Source organism: Hemicordylus capensis, chromosome 2, assembly GCF_027244095.1.
Source record: "Hemicordylus capensis ecotype Gifberg chromosome 2, rHemCap1.1.pri, whole genome shotgun sequence".
In the NCBI taxonomy this organism is placed as follows: Eukaryota; Metazoa; Chordata; class Lepidosauria; order Squamata; family Cordylidae; genus Hemicordylus; species Hemicordylus capensis.
In genome coordinates this window covers 132,945,312-132,972,707 of record NC_069658.1, presented here as the reverse complement: position 1 = coordinate 132,972,707, position 27,396 = coordinate 132,945,312, and the positions used below count along the sequence as shown (strand labels likewise).

General features: G+C 44.4%; 1 protein-coding gene across 1 annotated transcript in view; it reads right to left on the bottom strand.

Moving 5' to 3' along the window:
- HSDL2 (hydroxysteroid dehydrogenase like 2) overlaps positions 1-27,396 on the bottom strand; it is a 40,988-nt gene that overhangs the window by 5,039 nt on the left and 8,553 nt on the right. Inside the window, exons 3-10 of the mRNA XM_053302625.1 lie at positions 27,196-27,294; positions 26,918-27,032; positions 12,568-12,671; positions 10,078-10,176; positions 7,457-7,651; positions 4,982-5,053; positions 3,713-3,934; positions 1,286-1,414 (exon numbers count right to left, since the gene is read on the bottom strand). Of these exons, the coding sequence (XP_053158600.1) occupies positions 1,286-1,414; positions 3,713-3,934; positions 4,982-5,053; positions 7,457-7,651; positions 10,078-10,176; positions 12,568-12,671; positions 26,918-27,032; positions 27,196-27,294 (1,035 nt within the window). The remainder of the gene's footprint in view (positions 1-1,285; positions 1,415-3,712; positions 3,935-4,981; positions 5,054-7,456; positions 7,652-10,077; positions 10,177-12,567; positions 12,672-26,917; positions 27,033-27,195; positions 27,295-27,396) is intronic.

The window sequence follows — 27,396 nt, the reverse complement described above, 5'->3', positions numbered from 1 at the left end:
CATTATTATTATTATTATTATTATTATTAATAATTCGATTTCTATACCGCCCTTCCAAAAATGGCTCAGGGTGGTTTACAAAGAGAAATAACTACTCTGCAAAGCCTCATGGACATCAAGGACATTGTCTAAATATGCAAACACATACTAGAAAAACAAAACAGTACAGTAGGTTGGATAAGAAAATCCAAAATAAGAGCAGGTGTTGAACAGCTTATAAATGGGGGAGGGAGAGAGAAATACAAACTAAGAACCCTAATAATCACTTACCGTATTTTATGGACTATAAGACTCACTTTTTTCCTCGAAAAATATCCGCCAAAATTCAGGTGCGTCTTATATGTTCTAACAGTTTAATATGTTAAAACTCTGAAAAACTGGATTAAAATTAAGGTGCGTCTTATAGTCCGTAGCGTCCTATAGTCCGTAAAATACGGTATACTTCAGCAAGATAAAGCTAGAAGCAGAAGCATATAAAACATGGGACTGTAGAAGAAACAAGTGTACTGAACTCAACTAGGAGAAAAAAATCAGTCTAGCTTTTCACTCAACATACCAGTTTTTGGTGTGCCAGGAATTTTTTTTTTTTTTAAATGAAGAGCGCTCAGTCACATAAGCCCTCATTTATAGTCTGAAGTGATATCATTTAAAAAAACAAAAACAAACCAGGCTTACCACTTCAGCTGCTATTTGTGAGAACATGGCCACTAATAAAAAGAGGTTCCTAGGCTGGCAGAAGTTTAGGAAACTGAAATCAGCCTATGTGGCCTTCCAGTCACTGTGGCCCACTAATGCCACAGTTCCCTGCACTGTCTATCTCTTCAGATACTTCAATTTGCAGCAAGCCCATAGACTCCAGAAGTGACCCAAGTGCTGCTGAAGGTTTTTCAAGTTCTACAAAACCTCACTATCTGTAGTTAGGCATACCCACTGAGTTAAAGCAAATACTTGCAAGTTATTTATTCTGAAGCCAAAAATATTTTTCAGAGTTCTGGGCCCAGAGAATGGCCAAAGGACATAATGATGTTGTGTTGAAGCTAAATGGGCCTATGTCAGTGCCTTTATGAGCAACTGTTTGACCTTTTTTTCTTTATAAAGCAGTGAGCTTCTCAAAGAAAAGGATACCACAAAAACAGAAACATTAACCAAGAATTCTGCACCATCTCCAAGATGTATCAAGTGTAAGCAGCTCTAAGCAATGAACACTCGAATTAGCAATAACTACCCAGCTGACATGTGATCAGATACATCTGGCTAAACAAGGATAGCTCTTTCCAGTACCTACCTGAAAACATTTTCACAAAATCACTACTAGACATCCTCATAATTACATCCACTTTTCCAGGTGGCTCTCCACTTCCTGCACTGCCACCTTTGTTTTTCAGATCAATATACCACGTCCCACCTTCTTCACCTAACAAAAGAGAAACACGTTTAAAGTTATGCCATATATATAAGTCATATTGATTTTATTTACAAATCTGCCAAGAGAGTGTGAAGTTAGGAATCAGTTTCACAAAGATATAATTAGAAAGATTCTAACCGTCATCATCTTCAGAGAACCATTTCCCAATGCCAACATGCAAGAACCCTAAAAGGGAGGCCATGTGAGATACAGATTTGGCTTAATGATTGTGGGGTCCTGTTTCAGTTATGTGGACTAAATGGCTTCCAAATCTCTTTCACCTCTCTTTGGAGCTCTCTACAATTTTAACAGTTTAGATTTCTATCCCACTCTTTTCTTAGGACGACGGTTGTTCAAGACAGGTTACTGAATCTTCCAAAAATAGTCCATCAACTAAATTCAATAATTAGATGTCATAACCTTTCGGCAATATCCAGACTACGTTAGTGAATACTAAGTCCCACTGAAATTAATGGGACTTAAGTTAGTAATGGCTAACTTGTCTCATTGATTTCAATGCTGCTTAGTCATGACCAACTAGTCTGGATATTTCCCATTATTTCCAAGTTGAAACCACTGAGCATGTCCTTTTGTACTGTTTATTCTATAGAGATATCTGCAATACCCTCCTTCTCTTGCTACTTACAAGGTTGCTAGGCTGCGAGTGGAGAGTGGAGAGGAGTGGGGCCCAAGACAGCCTTACAGAAGGCTAATCAGCACATTAGAAAAACCTTGCTGAATGAGACCAAATGTCTATCTAATCCACTACTTGCATCTCCACATCCTGCAGAAGCCATCCTTCCAGCACTGCTCCTTTAACGAATGCCTACTTGCCATGCTTGCTTTGTTGAGCAGACAGCAGCAGGACTAGTGAAAAGTTTGTTGTGGCTGCCCCACCTGCACACGGACCTTCAGAGAGGCTTTTCAATAATCACCAATCACTGCTCCTGGGGGAGTTGGCTTAGACCAATCGGCAGCTGCCTCCCTGCACTGGGCAAGATGGTGGGGGAGCGACGTAAGAGGTGGATGGAGGGCTCCTGTCAGGATTTTACATGTTGAGTAAGTGACAAAAGGCAGATGCAATACCAAGAGCCGAGAAACTTCCCCTTAACAGTCCAGAGAGAGAAAGCAGCAGGCGGAGTGTTCCTGAGGATGCCCAAGATTGAGGAAGACCCAGCAACCAAAGCAAAGTGGAGGGGGAGGTGTACAGAGAGCCAAAATATAGGGGAAATGGTTTCCCAGATGGGACGAATACTTTCCACTGGAAATACAGGACGTCCTGGCTAATCCAGGACTGTTGGTAAACCTAGTGGCCACATGTAAAATCCACTGGGATTTGACTGCCAGCAAGGACTAATTAGGCCCAACCTAGTCCATACCTGCACTGCCGCCTCTCCTACTCAGGTATACAGTTTTCATTCTATCATATTTAAACCAAAATTTAAATTCTAATCAACTCTCTTACAGTTTCTCATAGATTTTAGTCTTATTGTTTTAAAGTTTCTTAGCCTTTATGCATTTATTTCATCCTATTTATATTTCATAACATTCTATTGTTCTTAGTTCAAACTTTACCGTTTCTACTTTCCTCAGGCATAGACTGACTGCTTTTAATGCCAACGTTTGTTTTATCTTATGCTGGTAAGATCGAAATAATGATTGCCCATTGTCTCTATAACCCTTAACGCAAACCTGTAAGACAAGCCAACAGGATCATCTTTCTATTACAACAAAAAAAAATGATGCTGGATAGCAACTTGCCTGGGGCTGCTCAGCAAGCTCATGACTGGGGGTGGGATGGTGATATTGCAATCTAGGGCTTCCAAGCTCACAGCTCATTCTCTGACACTAACTCTCCTACATCCCCCATTCCCACCCAGTACATATTCTGACAGCTAGAAGAAGAGATGGACTGAATTCCAAAAATGGCAGTCGGTCTGTTGGGGGGGCAGGGGGAATACATCTGTCTCATTTGAAACGACTTTACTCAAATGAAACAAAATAAAAGAGTTTTCTTGCAACAACTACATACGCAAATTTTTATGCAGATGACAAAATGAATTCCTCTTTCAGTGCATCCACGTGCATTCACAAACAACATATTTTCACATATACATGTTAAGTAGATTATATTTTGATGTGAATACAGGAGACGACATTGAATGAAGGTTACTTGATAATTGCCAACTCTGTGAAGGCATTTTACATCTTTCTGTAACCACAAAGCACCACCACTGTATACAGAATCCTTGGCTAAGTGAGGATAATAGGCCTTTAGTCATGCATGTTGGAGACAGACTCTCTTACCAGATAATTCAAACTGATAAACTCCTTGGGTTGACTTTACAACTTCATCACTGATAGCAGCTTTTATAATTTTAAATGTTTCCCCCACAGGTCCTGTTGCGCTCTCAGCAGCAAAGTGCACATGATGCTTGGCTCTCTCAGGACCTTCAGCCTTAGTTCTGTCAGGAGCTTCATGCTTGATCATTTCTTGTTTCTTTCCTTCTCTGAATGTTGGAGTCGCTCCTGCAGGACCAATGAAGAGAGTCAATTCCTGTCCAGCTTTTAGTACAAAGAAGAGATATCACAGTCATCATAGCAGAATTAGAACCAATCTTGGTTATATAGCCAATAGGTTGAAATTACAAGGAAAAAGTTTAGCCTAGACATTAGGAGGAATTTTCCAGCTACAAGAGCTGTTTGACAATGCAATAGTCTGCTCTGCGCAGCAGTGGGCTCTCCTTCACTGGAGATTTTCAAACAAAGATTGAATGGCCATTTGTCAGGGATTCTCAAGCAAATCCCTGTACTTAGCAGGGGACTGGACCACCAGAGTTCCTACCATTTCTAGAATTCTACTTCGAAATGCAAGATAGCAGATTCCTCTGAAATGACTAGCGCTAACAGCCATCTACCTCTTTGCAACCGGAGTAAGATTGTTTTGGCTGAAATACAACTGTTCTTATCAACTCATATGGAACAAGGAAAAGCCAGTTTTGGAAGGGTGGTATATAAATCAAATTAATAATATGTAATTAAAATGTTCACATGGAGTACATTCTTGCTTGAACCTAGACCTTGCTGGCTCCAAGGCCAGGGAAAAGTATCGACCCCTTCCTCACAAGTCTTCGGACCACAGTCCCTTCTGTGCTTCTATACATGCTGCTAGAACAGACGTGCTCATTGCCTCACATGTAAACAGATTGCTGAGTTTGGCACAGCTTTCAGCGCTGTGTCAGTTACAGAAGTTTGACTACAGTATTCAACTTGAAATTATACAGCCAGCACCATACAAAAATAGATATTACAATCCATCCTTTAAAAACATTTCATAATTTGAGGGCCACCTGCGTCCCACCAACCATTTCAATTTTCTACTTTCAATGCACTTTATGCCTCTACAAAGAGGCTGGAAAGTCTTAACATCAAAATCTAATTCAAAATATAACTAACTATGTAGAGAAAATGATCAATTGTCTTTTGCCAAATGTTCAAAAAGTAGCAACATTTAGAAGAGGAGAAAATTATTTTTCAGTAATTCAGGGAATGACATATAATTCAGTACATTCTCACCTTGTGCTTCCATTTTCATTGCTAGTGTTTCTGGATCCACATCTAGAAAGAAATCTGGTAGCAAAGGGTGACCTAAAAATGTCAGTGATAAAAGGTTTATGTTTCATATGATAATATTAGAAATATGACCAAACAGGTTAACTAGAGATTTAATAGTTAGAACTGAGGCAAGCAAACACTGGTATTATACTGATGGTTTGTTTTTTCACAAGTACACACATCACACACATCTTTAAACTACTGTGTACAAGTGGACTTTGCTATACGTAGTTCTGCTATTCATTGTTTCGCGTATCCGCAGTTTACTAATGGTTACCGGACTTTATTATCCATGGATATGAAAGCATATCCATGGTTTTGGGATGGCCAGAAATGACCTTGGTCATTTCCGGACACCATTTTATGGCTCATCTGAACAAAAAACAGCATCCCGCGCTGTGATTTTTTGTAAAAAAATTGGGACTTTGAGGCTTGTGAGGGCCATCATTGGACTGGAACACAATAAGGCACTTTATTTCACCCTTTCAAAACATTTTTGCCATTTTAACTACAATTTTCAAGCCTCTGTGAACCTAACCCCGCAATCCCATTGACTTAATACCTTGGTATCCATGGCAGTAATGTGAATGGAGCCCCTGCAGATACAGAGGTCCACTTGTACATGCATTAGGCAACTTGATTGGGCTAGGATTTCCAGATGCATGTACACATGTGCTTAAATATCTGCACACTGCATGTTTGCTACGGGATAACAATGTAACACCACAACACCTGTAGAATTCCTTCCAGCAATTCTATAGTATACACCTGCTCTTATGAAAAAGCACATCAGTTTGGGTGGAACGAAAGTTTCGAAAGAGATGAAAGTTTGGGTAGTATATAAATGTGATTAAATAAATAAATAAATAAATAAATAGCAAAATGAAACTTATAAACTTCTTCCATTACTTAAAGTGGATTTCATGTTTGCCTCCCCACCACCCACAATGCAATATACAACCTAAGAAATTTACTAATGAAAAGCCTTGCATATGGAATATTTTTGTAGGATACTGGACACAGATTTTGCCAGCATTAACCAGGTATGCTATGTTGTGGTGCAGGTGAAAATGCAGAGAGAGAGAAAAACATAGGTAAAAAGGAAGTTACATGTAGAGGGAGATGCTTCAAGAGAAGCACCTTGTCAGCTTTGCCTTGCTTCAGTGAAACCTTCTTCTCAAGAGCAGTTTCACACATTACCATATTCCTAAACTGTGATTTCTAAGTGTAGAATCACAACACGTGACATTACATCCACACACAGTCATTGATTATAACTTCTCAGTATTTAAATGCTGGGATTGTTGGGGGAGGTTTAGTTGCAGTTGCCACTGGCTCACTTGATGATGACCCAAAACCGGGCCTTCTCTAGGTTTGCCCCGAGGCTCTGGAACACTCCCAAATGAAATCAGAATCTCCCCATCTCTGGTTGTTTTTAAACTATTTTTAAAAACACACCTGTTTCATCAGACTTTTAGTTTATGATGTTTTAAAGTTTTATTTATGGTAATGTTAATCTGTTTTATAGGACTCCTAGGTTTAAGCTGCTGTTTGTTTAAATTGTAAACTGCCCTGAGATTTTATATAGGATGGTATATAAATGTGTTAGTTAAATAAATAAATAAAATAAAAACCAACACCTTGGAAACCATTCAGATGAAGACCCAGTAGGAGGAGTGACCTGCCAATTTCTCTCCTTTCATCTGCAACTTCCTGTACCTGCTGAAATCAGGAACAGGGGATTGTTCTTCCCATGTGTATGTGGATAGAACAGTTCTGCTTGTGAAGACTTAGTCTGGATGTTGCCCATGAGCGCATGCAGTAATTCATACTGGCTCAGGATTATAATGCATTACAATTTGTACATGGAAATGGCACAAGTGACTAGTCCAGTTCAAAAACCATGTTTCAACCACAGTTTAATCATGTTTCAGGATGACAGTCACAAGTCTTGGCTTGCAATTTCTCCCTTCTATCTACATCAGGCCTGCACAACTTTGACCTTCCTACAGATATTGGACAACTCCCAGCATTCCTGACCACTGGTTAGTGTGGCTGGGGATGATGGGAGTTGTAGTCCAACAACAGCTGGAGGGCTGAGGTTGTGCAGCCCTGATCTACATGCAAGGTGAGAAAGCTTTTACTTCTGTTACTGCTTTAGAGCAAGCCAGATTTTGTCATAATGTCCGAACCCAGTAAATTTGGGCTTGTTCTATACACATGTTGCAAATAAGCCAGGATATGAAACTGAAATCCTGCCAAATAAGACACTGAAGTATATTTATTGTGTCATAAATTGACCATCTGGAAAGGCTGGTATAGTCATAGTATTACAAGTTCAAATAAACAGTCTATAGCCATTGATTTGCAGAACTGCAATTTCACTGTATTCACACTGTGTAAATGTAGTATAGAAGAAAAATAAACCTAGGTTACCTGGTGCAACTGCATATACATCAAAATTCTTAATTCCTTCTTCTCTCAATAATTTTTCATCAATAACGAAGTTTCCAGTGAAACTTTTGGGCTTTGCTAAAATGCAATATGCGGCATCTGCGAGAATATCGGTTTTCCTGCACTGTTTCTCCACACCAGCTCCTCCCAACATATCCATAGCAGAAGTATATATAGCTAAACAAATCAAAGTGGCAAAAAATTTGTTAACAATGATGTTTTAATGCTGTCTTTTTTACTCCATAAATGTGCAATAGATGTATAATAGAGGTACATGCAAGAAATGTATTCTATGGCTTCTTCACGTACTATATTCTTTGGCATACAACTAAAAATGCAAGGTGTGAATGCAGGAAATAACATTTTTACCAACACAAGTATCATACAGAGACACTGTTGAGCATATATGGTTGCAGTACACAAGTCCAGATTTGCTTCTGGAAAAGGCACATTGAATTAAGAAACTAGTAAAGCCAACAACTGACTTGGACCAACTCATCTTGGACCAACCAGAGCGTTTCTTGATCTTAGTTTAAAATCTCAGACATAATTTTAAATGTTTACCAGTTGAGTTTTAAGAGGGGGGAGAGTTTGATGGGGGAAAGTGCACTGCATGTTCTGTGAGCAATATTTAAACTTCTGTGTACAAAAATATGAACTGAGCTGAAGAATGGGTTCTCCAAGTGTGGGAACTGAAACCATGTAGGATATTACTGGAAGTATAAGGATAATAATTATTTCCCCACTCCCACACACAGAGCAGTCTCTTCAATGAATTTACATAATCACTGTGGAAGCTCTTTGTCTAACATGGGAACCCGTTCAGAAGAAACTTCACTATGGGAAAGTTACAGGGAAAAGCCATTTTTCTGTGAGCTGTTTCCTGTACCCAGAAAAAGCAGACTTTACAAATTTACACCCAGTGGTAAAAGAATGGGCTGCTTCAGAAAACTGCAAAAGCAGAGTACTCCAGTTGTATTAACATATGAACAAAATTAGATTTGAATACTAGGTAGTTAAAGCATTTACTGCATCCTTGTACATCTGGTAAAAAATAGAACATAATTCCTCAACCAATGGGTATCCTGAGTTCATAAATTATAAGTGATGTACAGGAGAAAAGTTTAAATGCCCCACATTAGTAATTCAAAGATGCAATACCACACATATTTGAGAGGAAGTTCTATTGAAGTCAATGCCACATGCATCCAAGAAAGGGCTTAGTTTCAGTGTGTACAGGTGGCCCTCTTTATTTGCAGGAGTTCCATTCACGTCGATAACCGCGAGTACGGAAACCATGAATCAAGAAACCTTACCCCTATGGGAATCTAGGGAATAGGTTCCTAAAAACAAACAAAAAATAGCCAGACAAGTGGGAAGGGGAGAGCAATAAGAGTAGAAATGCATAGTACCTTGCTCTCCAGACAGGGGTGTAACTATAATAGGGCAAGGGGAGACAGTTGTCTGGGGGCCCACTTGGGGGGGGGCAGAGACAAGTCACATGGCTGACTCCCCCAGCCGCACACCCGCTCGGGCTTCCTTCAGTTGTATTTGTCCTCCGAAATTGATGTGGGTGTTAAGACCTGGAGCTACCAGAACAGCATGTCTTTCTCTCATACCATTAAATGACTTGCATCGTCCACAATTTACAAAACCTTTTGTGGCACATAGGGGTAGGGGTGTGTGTGTGTGTGTGTGTGTGTGTGTGTGTGTGTGTCTATCTATCTATCTATGCTTTTTGTTACCACTCTTCAGCCTTATTTAAGATTTCTTTACTTTATGAGCTGGGCTTCAGTGAGAGGGGGCATTTTAAAATCTTGTCTCTGGGCCCACTCCAACCTTGCTACGCCACTGTCTCCAGGGCTCCAGAAATGCCCCAAAGAACCACCAAGTTGTCCTGGTGGCAGAAAGTGAAACTGAAAGTCATTTCCAACCATGTAGCAACACCTTTTGTACTGCGAATAAAGAAACTGGGCTTCTAAGACCCTTCCGCAGATATGCGAAATTGCGAGTGCCAGGACTGTGGATAATGAGGGGCACCTGTATATAGCTTTTCACAGTCAGATGAAAGCAGGTTAAAAGAGCATAAATTCCACAACATTTGAATATTCAAGGGAATATATATTCGTCTATCGACCTTTTAAGCAAATATAAGACATTTTATTCTATTGTGTAAGTCAGAACTGGTCAGTCAAAATAACAGATTTTGACCAACATATGTTCCACAGTGTTACAAGGGCGGAGCCAGAGCTGCGTCCTCACAGAGAGGCTGCTGCGGAGCTCAGCCAAACAACATGCCACATGGGGCGAGGGGGAAGAGTGATTTTCACTGCTTTTTGACTTCCAGAAATATGTCCCCAAGGGCAACACAACCCTCAGAGAAATATTTCTGGAAGCCAAGAAGTATTTTTGAAAGGAAGGAAAAGCACTGAAAATACTTTCCCCTCCTGCAATTGGCTGCTCAACAAGCCTTTGGCTGAGCTCTGCAACAGCCTCTCTGTGAGGGTGCAGCTCTGGTTCCATCTCATAATGCTGCAGAACATGTCACTATTACAATTAAATATTACCCAAAAAATTCTTTAGAACAAAACAAAAAATACTACCTGTTTGAGGCCATAAAGCATTAACTGCAACTTCTCCTCTAAATTCTTCGGCCATTCCTAGTACACACATGGACATTCCATATTTCGAAATGGTGTAAGCTGAAACAAAATTCAAATATGGATTTAGTCATTTAAAGTATATGCAAATCCTTAATAACTGTTCACAGCTTAATCATCTCTCAAGTCCGATACACCCATTTTGTGTGTCAAAATTACACTGAAGGCTTGGCTTTGTAATTGGTACTAGGAGGCCTGCAGCCAATGTTTCAGCCGGAGAATTCCAATGTATACAAGCCTCCACTCACAGAGAATCTCCCTTGTTCCCTTCACCATCTTTTCACACATCTCAACCCAATCAATCAATCTTTATTATGGTCACAGACCTGCATAAAGTACATTTTAAAACCTAAGTAGCGATAGATTTTACACTCTAAGACTATCACAAAGTGATTTAAAATATATAAGAAATATAAGAGATGCTAAAATACATTACTAACATAAAATGATTTAAAATATAAAAAATAGGCATGTGACTGCACTAAAAGTCTAGCTATGGCTCTAATAAGAGACATAGTAGAAATCTGGGCTACATTGTGATTTAACCACAGCTGCAATAAGAAGCATAGGAATAAACTGTGTAGCAGTACGCTAGATCGTGTTGCACGCTTATAAAGTAGGAAAAGATTTTAAAAGATTTAAAACAATTTAAAACATAAAATGACAGTCATCATTTAAAATAATAAGAGCTAATATGCATTAAAAAGACATCATATAATATACACAAAAATATAAGCCAGTAAAATAGTAGCCAGGAAGTTGCGGGTCTAAAGCTTGTTGGGTTGCCACACTAAGGCAGTAGCCGTGGCTGTCCTCTAGTTCACAGTTTCTCAACCACCGGTCCCTGGACCGCTGCCGGTCCGCGAAGGGTTGAGTGCCAGTCCCTGACTGGGAGTCAACACCACCACCCCCAACAACTGCAATCAAGGCACTCACTTCCTCAGTTTTACACATGGCACAGAAGAGGAAGAGGAGGAGTATCACGGAGGCATGGGACCCTGCTTTCACCTTGCCTCCACGTGCTGCTGAGATCTTCCTACAGCTATCTTATTCCCTGTCTTTACAGCTTCAAACTGTATGTGGTGTGGGGGCATTGAGGAAAAGGTCTGGCAGTGGGCACCACTTGAAGGGCTGCTGGTTCTTGCATGCTCATTGTTTGCAGCCAAAGGTTGGTTGATTGAAACCCAGCTGCCTATTGCGGCCGAGGCACCTTGAGAGGGAACGCTTTTTCCCTCTTGCATTGGTGGGGTGTTGTGGTCCCTTGGCCCCCTATAACTTCCTGGTCTGGACCGCCAGTGGAAGACAGCTGTCCCTTTTGTGACCTCACCAGGGGGTGGAACCTCTGGCCGGGAGGGCTAAGTGGTGGAGGGAGGAAGGAAGGCTTCCTTGGCTTGGGCTTTGCAGAAAGGGAGTGCAGGTGGACCTTCCTCGGGGGAGGGAGAGCAAGCACGCATAGCAAGGAGGGCTAAGTGGCAGAGGGAGGTGGCGTGGTGCAGGGCAGAGGCAAGATACCATTTTGTGTATTCATGCAAAAATTGGATGAATGGCACTGGAATGAAGTGATCCTGGGGATTTGATGCCCAGCATGATTCGTGTCCGATCCCAACTGATTTAAAACCAGCTGCCTGTTGCAGCCAAGGCACACTGAGAGGGAACACCGTTTCCCTCTTGCATTGGTGGGGCGTTGTAGTCCCTCGGCCCCCTATAACCCCCTGGTCTGCACCGCCAGTAAAAGATGGTGGTCCCCTTTATGACCTCGCCAGGCGGGGGTGGGTGGGGTGGACAACCTCTGGCCGGGATCATGAGGGCAAAGCAGTGGAGGAAGGGAAGAGGGCTGCCTTGGCTCGCCTTGCAGTGACGCATGGGCAGCATATGGGACCACGTGAGCTGCTTGGCCCCAAAGGCAGGCTGGTGTGATTGGCACATGCAGGGGAGTTGGGAGGGGGGCACAGAAGCATGCGTTGTGAGAGAGGATTGGAGAACACCTGCTACACTCTGGTGCGCAAGTACGGAGGCAGCAGCTCTTGGACCCAGGTGACCTTACGAGTGCGGGCCGGTGCACCATTGCCTTGCCCACCCTGAACAGTGCCCAGCGAGGAAGACGAGGCATCCACCACTACAACGCCCCGCACCCCCAGTCATCTCAGAATTGCCCCCTTACCTTTAACACTAGGTCCCCCCCAAACTGTTCAATAAGGCTTGTTCCTATTAGAACTCTCCAAGGGCAGAGAGGAGGGCATTTGGGAAGAAGTGAGAGAGCGCTGCTGATGTGAACAAAACAAGGCGCAATAATTTAAGAGAAATTTGCACCAGCTTTTAGGGGGAAGCGAGGAAGCAGTAGCAGAAGGGGGGGGGCAAATAACCAATTTTTACACCATCTTTGCCTTTGGGAAAATTGCACTACAACTGAACACAAAAGTATACTGTACTTACCACAATGATTTCTGAACCATATAGGATTTAAATTGATTGGTGGGCTGATATTAAGGATATGACCAATCTTACTTTTTCTCAAGTAAGGAAGGCATATTTTAGATCTGAAGACAAAACAAAAAGAAAGAGATCATTAGACTTGCTAGTACTTGCTCATCCGTTCTGGTCAGATTTTGTTACCTGTCTTGTCCAATGACCCCCTGCCTTTCATTCATATGCATTCTGAGACTTACAGCTAGCATCAAGTCGTCGTACCCGTTTTCATTACAGTTGCTTTCCATTCAGAAAGCTCAGAGCAGCTTATATAGGGTCTCCCAATGGTTTCCCTTCCAGGCCCCGATCAGGTTCATTGCTACTTGTCATCAACAATGCTATAGCACTGGGTACACCCAGATCATTCAGCAGGCCTTTGTCTTAAATTATGACTTGATAAGAACATGCTTGATTAGAAGAAACACACTTCTAGAGATCATTCTGTATCTGTATGATCTACTCTTGAGTTTTCAGACTAGAGTAAGATGCACATGAGGGTCACACTATCAATTATGTTGATAAGCTTTTTCAGAAATAGACCCCATACAGGATATCTGCTATAGCTCAATAACTGGGAAACAGTCTCATAAAAAGTGTTAGGGAGAATAACTTATTACACATTCAAGTCATACTTAGCTTCTTAATTTGCATATTCAGAAACTATGGGAGACAGTTTATCTACATACAACACACAGAGCAAATGACATGCATCATAAGTGTTCCCAAGTCAGCCATTAACCGCTAGATTATGCCAGATCTTGCTAATTGATACTGGACATGGGATGAGACCTTGTTTCAGACCCTGTTTCAACTACCCTACTGTTTCATAATTTCCCTAATGCAATTCTACTATTCTTTCATAATTTCCTTAATATAGTATGAATTAATATAACAAAACATCAAGTATTAATTCCAGAAGGTTTGTATTAAACATGTTCATATATCTTCCATTTACATGTTTAAACAGAAAAATCTGATGCAAGAACTTGTCCAAAAATAACCTCCATCCATCAAAAACATAAAGCAGACTTTGCCCTTTACAATACACAAATACGAGCAACTAAAATTAAGCATTCTGAAGTCCACCAATTTCAACTGGAAATGTTCTAAACTTTCTCCAGTTGAATTCAGGACTTCCAAGTGCTTAAGGTTTTCTGGATCATACATAATTTTTAAAAGTAAGTTCACCCACCCACCCACCCCCCCCACACACACTTTTGAGCCAAAGTGCCAAGAACGTATCTAACATATCAAATTAAAAGTTGAGAGTGAGAAGCAACTAGAGTGAAACCGTCAACAGGGACTAGACAGGACTTGTCTCAGTCAGGTCTGCGAAGACCTATTATTGCATTTATATTTAATATGGAACAGGGACATGCCTACTGCTTTGCAGACAGAAGAATATGCTATTTGGAGATAAAACCTCAATACTATAAGGACATAGCAGCCAGTGTAACGGAAAATATTAGTCTCGTCATGGTGATGAAACCTATCAAATAGTTAAAAGTGTATTCAATTAAGTGCTTTATGAATATCTTACACTCTTTTAAATGTAATTTCACACACTGCTTCCACTAAAATACAAATGTAGAAGACAGGTCTTATATGCCCAGGGTGGATAAAGATTGATGGTGTTTTTAATTAGATTTTTAAGTTTTAAACCAGATTTTTAAAAGATATTAAATTTCCAATTTTCATGTTAAAAACCTAGTTAAAATTAAATTGAATCACAAACATGCTACACCAGGGGTGCAGAAAGGTTGGAGTGGGCCCTGGGACACAAAGTGAAGATGGGCCCCATATTCTTCTTCAGAGACGTGTGAGAGTGAGAGTAAAGAGCAAGCTGTCACCCAGCCAGCAGGGCTCCCCATACTCAGGGGCCTAGGGACATTTGTGTTCAATTGTAGCTATGCCCCTGTGCTATTTACCGTTTCCTACAAATGTGCACACCAGTGATGACCCTTGTGTGTGACATCACGCCCCAAAGGGGCATGGCACAGTCTCCAAAGGGCCTGTGCGAGCCTTCTAGAGCTCATTCCAAACCAATGTTTGCTGGTTGGATGCACTATTTCTCTTCCTCTGGGAGAAAAAACGGGAAGAAATGCACCCAGTCAGCAAATGCTGGCTGGGAATGAACTCCGGAGGGCTCACACGGCCGGGTTCTTTGAACCTGTCAGCTTAATGGTGGCTCCGCCCTTGTGGCTCTCTTATATATAGCAGGTGGAGAGCAACAGACCCTATCTAACCCAAACAGTATCTCTCTAATGGCTGTTGCATGTGTCGTGTGTGTGCGTGTAAGAAATTGTGAGTGAGCCCTTCTGAGTTAGGGAACCATCTTACTCCTTTTTCTAAACTGCTTTGAAAACATTTGTTGAAAAGAAGTAAAGTGCAGTATATAAGTATTATTAACATTTACAAGCTAATACAGATATAATTCACAGTGTATGGGAGGGGGCCAAGGGGTATGCTGCTGGGTGCACTCTGGCCCCATCCACCATCTTGAAATAAGATGGCAGCCATTCAAAGTATAAGCACCACTCTTTTAGAACTCATACCAATACAAGTCACCAAATTCACACAACTAGGTCAGGGGTCCTAATGATCTTATTTTCATTAGACTCCACCATCTTGAATATAGGAGGTGGACATACCCTTTTATATTTGTTTTGAAAACCAAAATAGGCTGTGAGCACATTTTAAGAAACAGAAAGCCTTTAGAACAATGCTCAGTTTAAAATTCCAGAGCAAGATATTTTCTGCAAACTTTTATAGGAAATGTACTGGTAGAACTTGGCTACATAAAATGCATGGTTAGGAGAGAAACAAAACAAGCTAGCATACGCACAGGATGCCTCAGAAGTTCTGAGCTAACAATCACAACAGTATCAAATTACTCCCTTGAAGAGGCATTTCTCCAGAGTTTTCTATCTGCAAGAACTCAAAACCTACTTTCCCCATTTCATAGGTTGTTCAATTTAAAAAGAAAAAAGGGGGTTGGGAGAAGAAGCGGATATTCTCCTAAAAAAAGAATTGGCATGATCAGTGCTGCTTGCTGATATTTATAAGATATCACTAAGGGAAAAAAATACCTAACCAAGAAATGCATGATCTCAATGAAAAAGGGGTGCTAATAATGCATGGACTGGGGAAGTCTTCAGCATACCTTTGAAATGGTTCCCAGCATGTCATACTGTTCAAGACAATGACTTTTACAGAGATGTTTGTAGAGTCTTCCAAACATATTAGCGATTTTTTAAAAAAGAAATGTGTTCAGAGAGAGAGAGAGAGAGAGAGAGAGAGAGAGAGAGAGAGATGCTGGCAAAGAGCCATTTTAACAACAAATATTTATATACCGCTTTTCAACAAAAGTTCCCAAAGCAGTTTACATAGAGAAATAATAAAAAATAAGATGGATACCTATCCCCAAAGGACTCACAATCTAATAATTTAAGGTTTCAAACATATCTGTAGAGGAATAACGGCTGAATATGTTTCAAAGTTATAACAACTAGAGTCATGTCAGGCAAAATATTTTTTTTATTGTTTTCTAAGCAATTTCCCACAATAGGACATACTAAGACTTATGCGCAGTGAGGCAGGGGAAGAACCTTGTCTATTTTAACAGACTGCTTTTGGAAGCCAGTTATAACCACAATAAATAGTCTAAGGAAACCTGCAGTGGGTACAGTACCCAACTATATTCCACCCCACCCCCACTGATCACTGCTTCTTAACTATTCCAGTTTGATGAGGGTGAAAATACTTTTATTTCCCATTCTCAGATCTAAAAAAGAAATGCATTTCCACACAAGCTGCACACTTTTATCTATCAGCGCCCCAGAAGCATGACCTAGAAGGTCAGCACAGCTCACAATGGTAGTCTTGAAAAGATAAATGGCCATCTTCCCTCCTTGCTGTGCAGAAGTCCTGGTATAACTTTACCCATATTCCTTCTCACTGCCCATCAAGTAAGACGGCAGTACACCTACATTAATATCAAAGGGCTAAAGAGAATAGAGGGAGAAAATAAAGCAGCACACAGCCTCTTAATCTTTCTCTGCCTACAAAAACATAACCTGCAGCTCAGCCTTATGCACCAGCAAAGAGCATCTGTTTGACAAGTAAGAACCAGCACAGGGAAAGAGGGAGACCTTGCTTCGTGTTCCATCACTGCAGCCTAGACCTACTCCCTGTGTTGGGACAGGTGTACAGCAAGTAAGAGGCACAGAAAGCATAGATGTGGGTACAGGAAGCAGAGCAACAGCAGCGGCAAGTAAATGGTTTTATCAACTATCCTCTCTAATAAAACGCTTGGTGTCCGTCCGTGGACGGACACCAAGCGTGTGTCCGTGCCTCCCTGGCCTGTTCTGCGCATGCGCGGAGCGCATGCGCAGAACAGGGCAAGGGAGACACGATGGCCAGCACCCGGCAGCCATCTTGGGCGGCCAGAAGCGGCTGCCCCGAAGAAGCTGGAGAAGCGGCGGCGGGGGAAACTGACTGAGGCAGCGGCAGAGCCGCTGCCTCGGCCAAAAGAGACGGAGGCCGGGGGCGGAGCGGAGGCCATGTAACTTTTAAAGAAATTGCTCCCGCGGCCAACGCCACCGACCCTCCCTCCCAGCTGAATTGGGAACCAAGCCCACCCACCCCCACCCCATTAAGGGCCAAATCGGCCCAGGCACTTGCCCCCGCAGCTTCCGCTGCCGACCAACCGCCCGCCCGCCCGCCCAGCTGCCGATACCTCCTTACCCCCGGAACACGTCCTCTGCTTGATCCACTTATCTATTAACAGAAGGAGAGAGGTGCTCGCATGCAGAGCTCCGCTCTCTTTAAAGTCTGTTCCCGAACTGGCGTTTTGTGTCCTTGGCGCCCAAAGCGCCAGTTCGGGAACAGACTTTAAAGAGAGCGGAGCTCTGCATGCAAGCACCTCTCTCCTTCTGTTAATAGATAAGTGGATCAAGCGGAGCACGTGTTCCGGGGGTAAGGAGGTATCGGCAGCTGGGCGGGCGGGCGGTTGGTCGGCGGCGGAAGCTGCGGGGGCAAGTGCCTGGGCCGATTTGGCCCTTATTGGGGGGGTGGGTGGGCTTGGTTCCCAATTCAGCTGGGAGGGAGGGCGGGCACCCTGCGGAGGGAGGGGGAATGGCGGCGGGGGGACAGGAGAGCTGTTACTAGGGCCCGTTGTTCAACGGGCTGAAATTCACTAGTTTATTATAAAGATACCCATGCAAAATACCCATCATTGTGACAGCAGGTGTTTCTGGAAGGAGGGCTTGTATAATATACAAGAACACAGAATGTTTCCCTCTGTGAGGTCCCTGCCAGTGTGAGCTAGACCACTCAGAGTCAAGGCTGTAGGGCAGATTTTGCTCACTGCAACTATGTCCTCAATCCAGGGCTTTACCTTTCTCTGCAGAGCAAATGGCAACCATTCAGTTTTATGCAGGGGAAACGAGGTGCACACAAGAACACTACAGTATTGTGGTGCAGGCTAACCCTCTTCTCTGCCACTTGTAATCTCAGGAACCAAGAATCAAGCCACTCTTATCTGCATTGTTGCAAACAAGGTTCTCCTTCTTGGTCGTTCTGCAGTGTGATGGAACGCTGGAAACTGGCATAGACAGATGCACATTTAAATCACATATGACCTAGCTTCCTCAGGATCACCTTGGAAATGAACCGATTATTTCTTCCCCAAAATGGTAATAATTCGGTTCCTCATCCAAATCAATCTGAGGCTCAAAAAAGCAGCCTCCTGGCATCTCTCTTGCTTAGCTAAGTGACTCATTTTAAATAGCTGCATCCTTGAAAACAAGTGTGGAGGGGATGAAAGTCAACCCCCCATGAAGTTCTCCTCAAGTTTAGAGAGCATTTCTTCCCCCTCTGTTTTCCAGGATACACACCTTTAAAAGTACTTTCAGACATAAGCAGTGAAAAAAATCTGGAAAACAGAGGGGGGGGGTCAGCTTCTCAAAGGGTCCTTTAGGGTTGGAAGGCCCTCTCCATGGGATGTTGGCCGGTTTCCCTGTCCCAGTTTTGCAGAAGGCAGACCTCCAAAAATCTCCACCGGCTCCAAACATTAAAGGCCTGTAGGGCAGCTATCCAAGGCATGCGGGTGGGGCTACATGGCTTGACTGACAAGGAGAAGCATTGAATAACAAATCTGTTTCTGTTAATCTAGCTGAAGCAAGGGGGCAGGATTAGACTGAAAACATAAGTTTTGTACAAGTCCAAAGAAACAAACCGAGCAAGGCAGAAGCAAGATAACAGAACCTTTAGAACAGGTTAAGAGTTGTTAAAGCACAAAAATTCTGTATGGCCATGATTACTCAGTCAAGGAATATGGCCTCTGCACGAGAAACTGATAACTTCTACAGTACCCTGAAAGTCTCTTCAATGGACGAAGCAGCAGATTTCTAGCCCTCATGGTTTAGAGACAAAAATATGTGGGGAATTTCTACAGTCAGTTAGAAAACTAGTGATTTAAGGCATTTTAAAGTCACTTCCCTATTTTATATATATGAGAGAGAGCACACGTGCGATATAACAGGAACAAAAAATTCAATTCAATACGATCAAAGATCAGCACACAGATCAAATCCAGATACAAGAGTCCCCAAAAGTGAACATCGATACCAGTGCATGCATATATATATAAACATACACAAAAAATATACAATTAAGAATTATTACATAAAATATAAAATGGAACAAAATAAAAAAATAAAAAAATGAATTAGGTGCCTATATTAACTATCTCAGACACACCGTATGCAGGTCTTAATCGCAGCTGTACAGAATTTGGCCACCAGATACGAGACATTGGTATATGTATCAGAAAAAGGGACGACTAAGGACATAGCCATCTATACGAGAGCCATCTATATATACGAGAGCCAACGTGGTGTAGTGGTTAGAGTGCTGGACTAGGACTGGGGAGACCAGAGTTCAAATCCCCATTCAGCCATGATACTAGCTGGGTGACTCTGGGCCAGTCACTTCTCTCTCAGCCTAACCTACTTCACAGGGTTGTTGTGAGAAGAAACTCAAGTATGTAATACACCGCTCTGGGCTCCTTGGAGGAAGAGTGGGATATAAATGTAATAATAAATAAATATACTCTGGTTTCTCTTCAGATCATATAATTCTTTCGCCTTACAGGAACAAATTAAGTACAGCAGATTAACACACCAAAAACTACCATTTCTAAAACTACTGGGAAAATACAAAGGACAAACCTCCCTTGGAAGAGACTTCCACAAGTGGGCTGTTGCAATGGAAAAGGCCTACTTCTAGTCGCCTCACCTCTAAGGATGTGCTCGAAACACGATATGCCATTAGAACCACAGAACAATCCCTTTAGAACGAAGGATTTCCACAACACCTTTAAGATGGAGAACAGGTCCATCCCTGCTCCTCCTCCACTCGCCGCCATTGCCATACTTGCGGCATTCTTCCCAGTTATCACCACAGGCCAGTGGCAATCTCCCCCAGCTGCCCCTGTGCGGTGCTGGCACCAGCAAATGGCCACCCTGCATGCGCAGAGGCCATGTGCATGCCTGTTTGGAGGAAGAGAAGAGATGGGCCTGCTCTCCATGTTAAAGGGGATGTGGAAAAAACAGGTTGCTCACCTGTAACTGATGATCTGGAAGAGATCCATAGATATCCATAAGAATGGGTTCTGCGCCTGCGCAGAGACCACGTGGTAGCCATGCCTCAGCTTGTTGAGGCGTCCAAGCCACGCCCCCACGCTGCCCGCGTGCTATTTAAGGGCTGGCTGGACGCCATCTTCCTCAGTTCTTTGGACGACCGCCGCCGAAGGACGACCATCCGGGAGTGCAGGTGAGTTCATTGAGGAAAGCAGGTAAGGAGAGGAGGTAAGGCCACACAGCCATACACAAACCAGATAGGCCCTACTGCAGAGGGGAGGTTCGGGAGGGTCTTATGGATGTCAACGGATCTCTTCCAGATCATCAGTTACAGGTGAGCAACCTGTTTATCTGGATCGAGATCCGTCGAGATCCATAAGAATCGGTGTTTAGCCAGCTCCCCAAGGGGGAGGGTGCAGTAGAGGCTATTGTAACACCCTTTTAAGTACACTCCTCCCAAAGCTAGCCTCCGCAGCAGAGCGTATATCTAGTGTGTAATGTTTTACGAAAGGTATCTCTGAAGACCAAGTTGCAGCTTTGCAAATGTCCTTGAAAGATATTCCAGAAAGGTGTGCAGCCGAAGAAGCATAGGCCCGGGTTGAGTGGGCCTTAATGGCTTCAGGCGGTGTCTTGCCTTGCAAGTTATAAGTCAGTTTGATGAGCTCAACTAGCCAAGAAGACAGTCTCTGTCTGGAGATGTTAGAGCCTTTCTTGGGGCCCTTATAGGCTATGAACAGGTGAGGAGAAGAGCGAATATCCTTGGTCCTGTTCATGTAGTACAGCAGCGCCCTTCGAACATCTAGAGCATGCATCGAGTGTTCCAGTGCAGTCGAAGGATTTCAGAAAAACGTAGGGAGGACAATCTCTTGGTTCAGATGGAAGTCAGAGACCACCTTGGGTAAAAACAACGGGTCTAGATGCATCAGGACCTTATCTGGGAAAAATCTGGTGTAAGGCGGATCCACTCTCAAGGCAGTGAGCTCACTCACTCTCCAAGCCGTAGTTATGGCCACTAAAAATGCAGTCTTCAAGGAGACAAGTTTCAGGGAAGCAGAAGCCATAGGTTCGAAGGGGGCCTCCGTGATCGATGAGAGCACTAAGGAAATGCTCCACGGTTGGACAGGGATCCTGATGGGTGGATAAACATTTGACAAACCCTTAAGGAATGCCTTACTTAGTGGGTGTGAAAATAAGGTCCTACCCTCGCAACCTGGATGTCTTGACGAAAGTGCTGCCAGGTGGACCTTCAAGGAGACATTAGCCAGGCCCTGAGATTTCAGGGAAGTCAGATATAGCAAGACATCATGAATCGAAGCACGCATGGGGAGGAAGCCGTGTGCTTTTGCATAAATCTTAAACCTACACCACTTACTAGTGTAGTTACGTCTGGTGGAGGCTTTCCGTTGGTTAAGTAGGATACGATCTAACGTTCGATCAGTCAGGCGGTGAGATGGAGAATCTGCACATCTGGATTGAAGACCTGTCTGCCGTCTTGGGACAAGAGGTCTGGAATTTGAGGGAGATGAGAGAATTGACCGTTGGACAGTTTGAGTACTTGAGGAAACCATGGTTGGCGGGGCCACCACGGTGTCACCAGAATCCCGGACGTGGGGGTGGCCAGCAACTGGGCAACCACCCGTTTGAGTATCGGATGCGGGGGGGAACATGTAGGGTCTTTCCTGTGTCCAATCCAGCTGGAAGGCATCCCCCAAAGATAGGGGATCGTGCCCCGCTCTGGAGCAGAAGCGGACGCATTTTGTGTTCTGAGCGGTCGCAAATAAGTCTATGGTCGGTTGCAGCCAGTGGCGAAACAGGACGGATATGCAGTCCTCTTTCAGAGACCATTCGTGGTGGCGCTCCTGGAGGAACACTCGGCTGAGGTCGTCTGCTAAGACGTTGTCCAGACCCTTGATGTGAATCGCCTGGGGGGTGATCTGGTGCCGGATACACCAATGCCACAGTTGAACACTTAGGGCACACAAGCTGCGTGACACTGTGCCCTCTTGGCGGTTTATATACGCCAGAGCCGTCGTATTGTCGAGCTCCACCTGTACCAGGTCCTGGAGTAGGGGCAGAAAGGCCTGAAGAGCTTGAAAAGTTGCCAAGAGCTCTAGGAAGTTGATATGAAGTTGGGACTGAGCTCGGGTCCATCAACCTTGCGCCTGATTATTGTTGCAGTATGCCCCCCATCCAATGAGGGACGCATCGGTGGTCAGCCAGATCGTGGGAACCGGTGCTTTGAATGGTACACCACCCAAGAGGTGTTTCGGGATGGCCCACCAAGTCAATGATCTGAGGACCTGCAGGGGCAACTCTAAGGCCTTTCCCGGGCCGTCCAGATGGGGGCGAAAAACGGACAGGAACCAGAGTTGGAGCTTCCTTAGTTTCAATCGTGTAAACAGGACTACTGCTGTACACGATGCCATTAAGCCCAGGAGACATATGAGATGGGTTGGTTGCTTGGGTTGACTCTGGAATAGAGAGACTAGCGACTGGATGGCCAGGAAGCGATCCTGCGGTAAATACGCTCTTTGGGCAACAGTGTCCAAGACCGCTCCGATGAATGAGAGCCTCTGGGACGGTTCTAGGTGGGACTTCTTCCAATTCACCTCGAGCCCGAGGTCCTGGAGAAGTGATAGAACATACTGGATCTGAGAAAGTAACTCTCTTTTGTCGCCGGATGACAGTAGCCAGTCGTCCAGGTACAGGTAAATGGCCACCCCCCGGGTCCTGAGATAGGCAATCACAACAGCCATACACTTGGTAAAGACTCAGGGGGCGGTGCACAGTCCGAATGGTAATACTGTGTACTGGTATACTTGATCTCCTACTGTGAAGCGGAGAAACTTCCTGTGACGGTCTCTGATGTTGATGTGAAAGTAGGCATCTTTCAGATCCAGAGTCGCAAGCCATCGCTCACCTTGGAGGAGAGGGTCTCTTGCAACCCCATCATACGAAATTTTCGTACTTTCACCATCTTGTTTAGGCGGCGGAGATCCATAATGGGATGGAGACCGCCATCCTTTTTCAGAATTTGGAAGTAGCAGGAGTAGAAACCTTCCCGCTGGTACGCCCACGGGACCCGGGTGATCGCACCCTTTTGCAGCAATTCCTGCACCTCCGCCAGAAGGGTTTCCGAGGGAGGAGTGACCTTCATCCCCATGTAACGCGGAGGGGCCTTGAACTCTATCGCATAACCTGATAATATAATTTTCAAGACCCACCGGTCTGATGTTATATTGTGCCATGCAGGGGCACGGCTCGCCAGCTTGGTGTTGTTGCATGGCGTAGGTGGTGAGGCCCCTGCTGGCGGGGATGGGGAGTGGAGAGGTGTCCGTGGGCAGCCCTGATTCTCAAAGACACTTCTGGGCGTCAGGTTGTTTGGTCTTTGGGGACTGGGAGTACTTGTTCTTGCCTGGGTACGTGCGTTTCCCATAGGATGAATATGACCTCCTGAAGTCTCGCTGGTCTTGTTGACGGTATAGAGGACGTTGCCTTCCCAGAAAAGAGAGAGAGACCTGTAGTTGTAAGACGAAGTGGAGGCCAGAGCCATGAAGGTCTTAGCTGTGAACTTTGATTTCTTGTGTTGCTCCATAGTTGTGTCTGTAGCCTCGCTAAAGAGGCCGGTGCCGTCAAACGCCAGTCCTTCAATCTTTTCTTTCATATCTGTTTGAAGGCTGGTCGAACGTAACCAGGCATGCCGGCGGAGCATCACTGCTGCTGTCAGAGAGCAAGATTCGGACTTGGCCAAATGCTTAGCAATGCTCAGTTGTTGCCGTGTCAAATCTGCTGATTTCCCAAGAGTTTGGTGGAATCTCTTTTTGAAATCCTCAAAGGGCAAAGAGAGCAGGTCATTATGAAGAGACTCCCAAATACTGTGCGAGTACTTAGCGGTGCAGGCAGCATAATTAGCCACCTTAATGGAAAGACAAGATATGGAATAAATCTTTCTGCCCAATAAGTCCAACTTTCTGCCTTCTTTTTCCGGGGGAGTGGAGTAACACTGTCCCGTTTTGGAGGAGGCGGCGCAATCCATTACCAGGGAGTTTGGGGCAGGGTGTTTTAAAAGATAGGTGTTATCCTTATCCTGTACCCGATACAAACTCTCCAGTCTCTTGCTCGTGGGGGTGGAGATGTAGAGCACCTCCCATGCACATTTGGCAGCTCTCGTAATTACTGGGAGCATGGGGAGCGCCACTGGCTGCACTGGTTGCGATTGCGCTATAAAATTATACACTGGGTCGTCAATTGTAGAGAGGTTAGATCAAATGTCCAGGCCTAGAGCTTCCGCCATGGCACGGACATGTTTATGGTATGATTTAATCTCCTCGTTAGGAGATACATACGTTGCGGGCGGAACATCTACTGGCGGGTCCACCAAAGAGTCACTGTCATCCACATCTGACTCGAAGTCAGAAGAGCCATAGTGATCAGATTCAGAACGTGATGACGAGGGGAATGGGGCCGTCTGCATCTCTGTGGTGACATTGCATGGAGCACGGGTGGGGTGCGTTTGAGTACTCACAGAACGCAGTTGAGGGGCCTTAGTTTGGGTGCTTTGCTGTACGGAGTGAATTCGCGGCGTCTGGGAAGCCTTAGCCATGAAAGATGGTAAGCACGGAGGCAAAGTGGTAATTGCCAGCAGATGAAACGGTCTCCATGGTCTCGTCGGCTCATCCGCGTAAGGGGCCGCCGGGGAACCAGCATCCAGATCGTCGGCAGCAGGAACATAAGCAGGGGGCTGGTGGACGAAGCCGCAAGCGTGCCAAGTTGAACAGTCCTGGAGATGGATGTCAGAAAGCGTGGTCTCCGGAGGTAGCACAGCCACATTTGGGTCAACCGTCGACGCCGGGAAGCCCGTAAAGGTCGACGTCATCGGAGTGGTGGCAGTAGAGTCCAACATCGACAGCAGAGTCTGTTCAGCAGAAGGATCCAAAACCGGAGTGGCGGCAGCAGGGGTAGTCTCAGCCACTATCTCAGTGGTGTGTATCGGACGGCTAGGAGATACCGCAGTTGACATCAAGACATGAGGAGTGTGGAGACTCGATGTCAATGGTATAGCATGTCTGTTGCGCGGAGAAACAGGAGCTGAAGCTATTGGCGTCGGTGCGGGGGACAGGGACCTGGCCCTCGATATCGAGCAGATTGGTATCGAAGAGAGTGTCCCGGTCGAAGTGCTCGGTAGCTGTTCCGAGAGCGGGCCAGAGGCACAAACACCTGCGATGTTGCAGGAGGGAATGGAGTGCTCGTGAGGTCGACCGTCCTTTGACGCTTTGAAGAAGGAGAAGCTCCAGGGGATGGATTGAGGCGCTTCGCCTTATGGTGTTTCAACGTCAAGTGTCTGGACAGATGCTTCGGCGGCACAGGTGCGCGCACCGATGTCAAAGGCGTCGTCGAAGTCGAAACGGTCGGTGCCGAGCCCGGGGTCGATTTCGAAGGCTTTGACGATCTCGACCGATGAGCGGTCAACGTTGAGGGAGACGCCACAGACTTTGCTGCTGGCGATTTACATGCCATAGCCGACGAGCGCAGTTCACCCGGTGTCGAGGGGCTCAGGACATCGTCGTAGATCGCTGCCCACAGGCGAAGCGCTCTATTTTTACGTGTTTGTTTGGAGAACGATAAGCATATCCGGCAGGAGGAAACATTATGCTGCTCTCCCAAACATAGTAGGCAAAGTTCGTGCAAGTCCTTAGAGGGGAGCTTGGCTTTACAGCCCTCACACCGTTTAAAGGACTTCTTTTCCTCAGTCATGACAGGGCGCGCGAGCGGGTAGTCAGGGCCAGTCCGGGTCAGAGAAGCCAGAGAAGATACGGCAACCAGAAAAAGGGTCGAAGAACGTACCAGAGATCGCCAGACAGTCCGAAGTCATACACCGAAGTAACGCAGGTTTTTGTTTTGTTTTGTTTTAGATGAACTCACGAAGGAAGAAGTATCCGACAGGAGGCGGCAGACCGAAGTCAACACGCTGAGGCGGTGGGAAAAGAACTGGGGAAGATGGAGTCCAGCCAGCCCTTAAATAGCATGCGGGCAGCGTGGGGGCGGGGCTTGGATGCCTCGACAAGCTGAGGCATGGCTACCGCGTGGTCTCTGCGCAGGCGCAGAACCCATTCTTATGGATCTCGACGGATCTCAATCCAGATCCCTCAGTTTTAAAGGGATTGTGCTGCTATTCGGAAACCAAATCGTGTTTCAGCACATTCCTACTCACCTCCAAAGGTGAGGCACCCAGAGAAGGGCCTCAGAAGATTACCTCAGTGTACAGGAAGGAATACATGTGAGTATTCCTTCAGGTATCCAAGCCCTATGCCATGGAGGACTTTAAAAGTAACCACTTGAGTTATGCTCAGAAACAGACTAGCAGCCAATGCCACTGTTTTCTCCTGCCACTGGCAGGATATGTCCCCAATAACTGTTCCTAGTTAGCAACCCAGCAGCTGTTTTCTGAACTAAATGGACTTTCTGAGCAGTCTTCAAAGGCAGCCCCATATTATAGTAGCAATACTTCCTAATCCATCTCCATGATATGGTCTTCCTAGTCACCATATTTAAGTTCCATTTCTGTCCACTAAGCATTTAAGTTTTATCCACAAAACCTCTCATTTAAACTGAATGGAAGAAAACTTTATATACATTTGACTTTTTAAAAATAGGTATTACCCATAAGCACTTACGTAAGGTAGGTTCCTCTTGTGTTGGCACTCATCATAAGGTCCACTTTTTTCATCGGTGTTTCCAGTGTGCCAGTCAGTGAGATAGCACTTGCATTGTTCACAAGAACATCTATCCCTGGTTTTAAAACAATATCATAAACATCATTTGGAAGAATGAACCAATGTATTTACTATTTAATCAAATTACTTTGTTTTTAATTAAAAAAAAATTGGAGTTCAATACTGTGCTATCAATCATCAATATCCATGCAAGCTTCAGGATTTAATTCCAGTCATACCTCCAAATTTCTTAACAGCCTGATCCACTGCATCAGCAATTTGATCTTCTTCTCTTACATTAACAATACATGGTAAAGCCTTTCCTCCAGCTGCTTCAACTTGAAAAGGAAGAAATCACACACAAGGAGAGGTCAAACCACAAATATTGAGAAGACTAGTCTACATAAACCAATGCTAAATTAGTTACGTTACAAGAACAA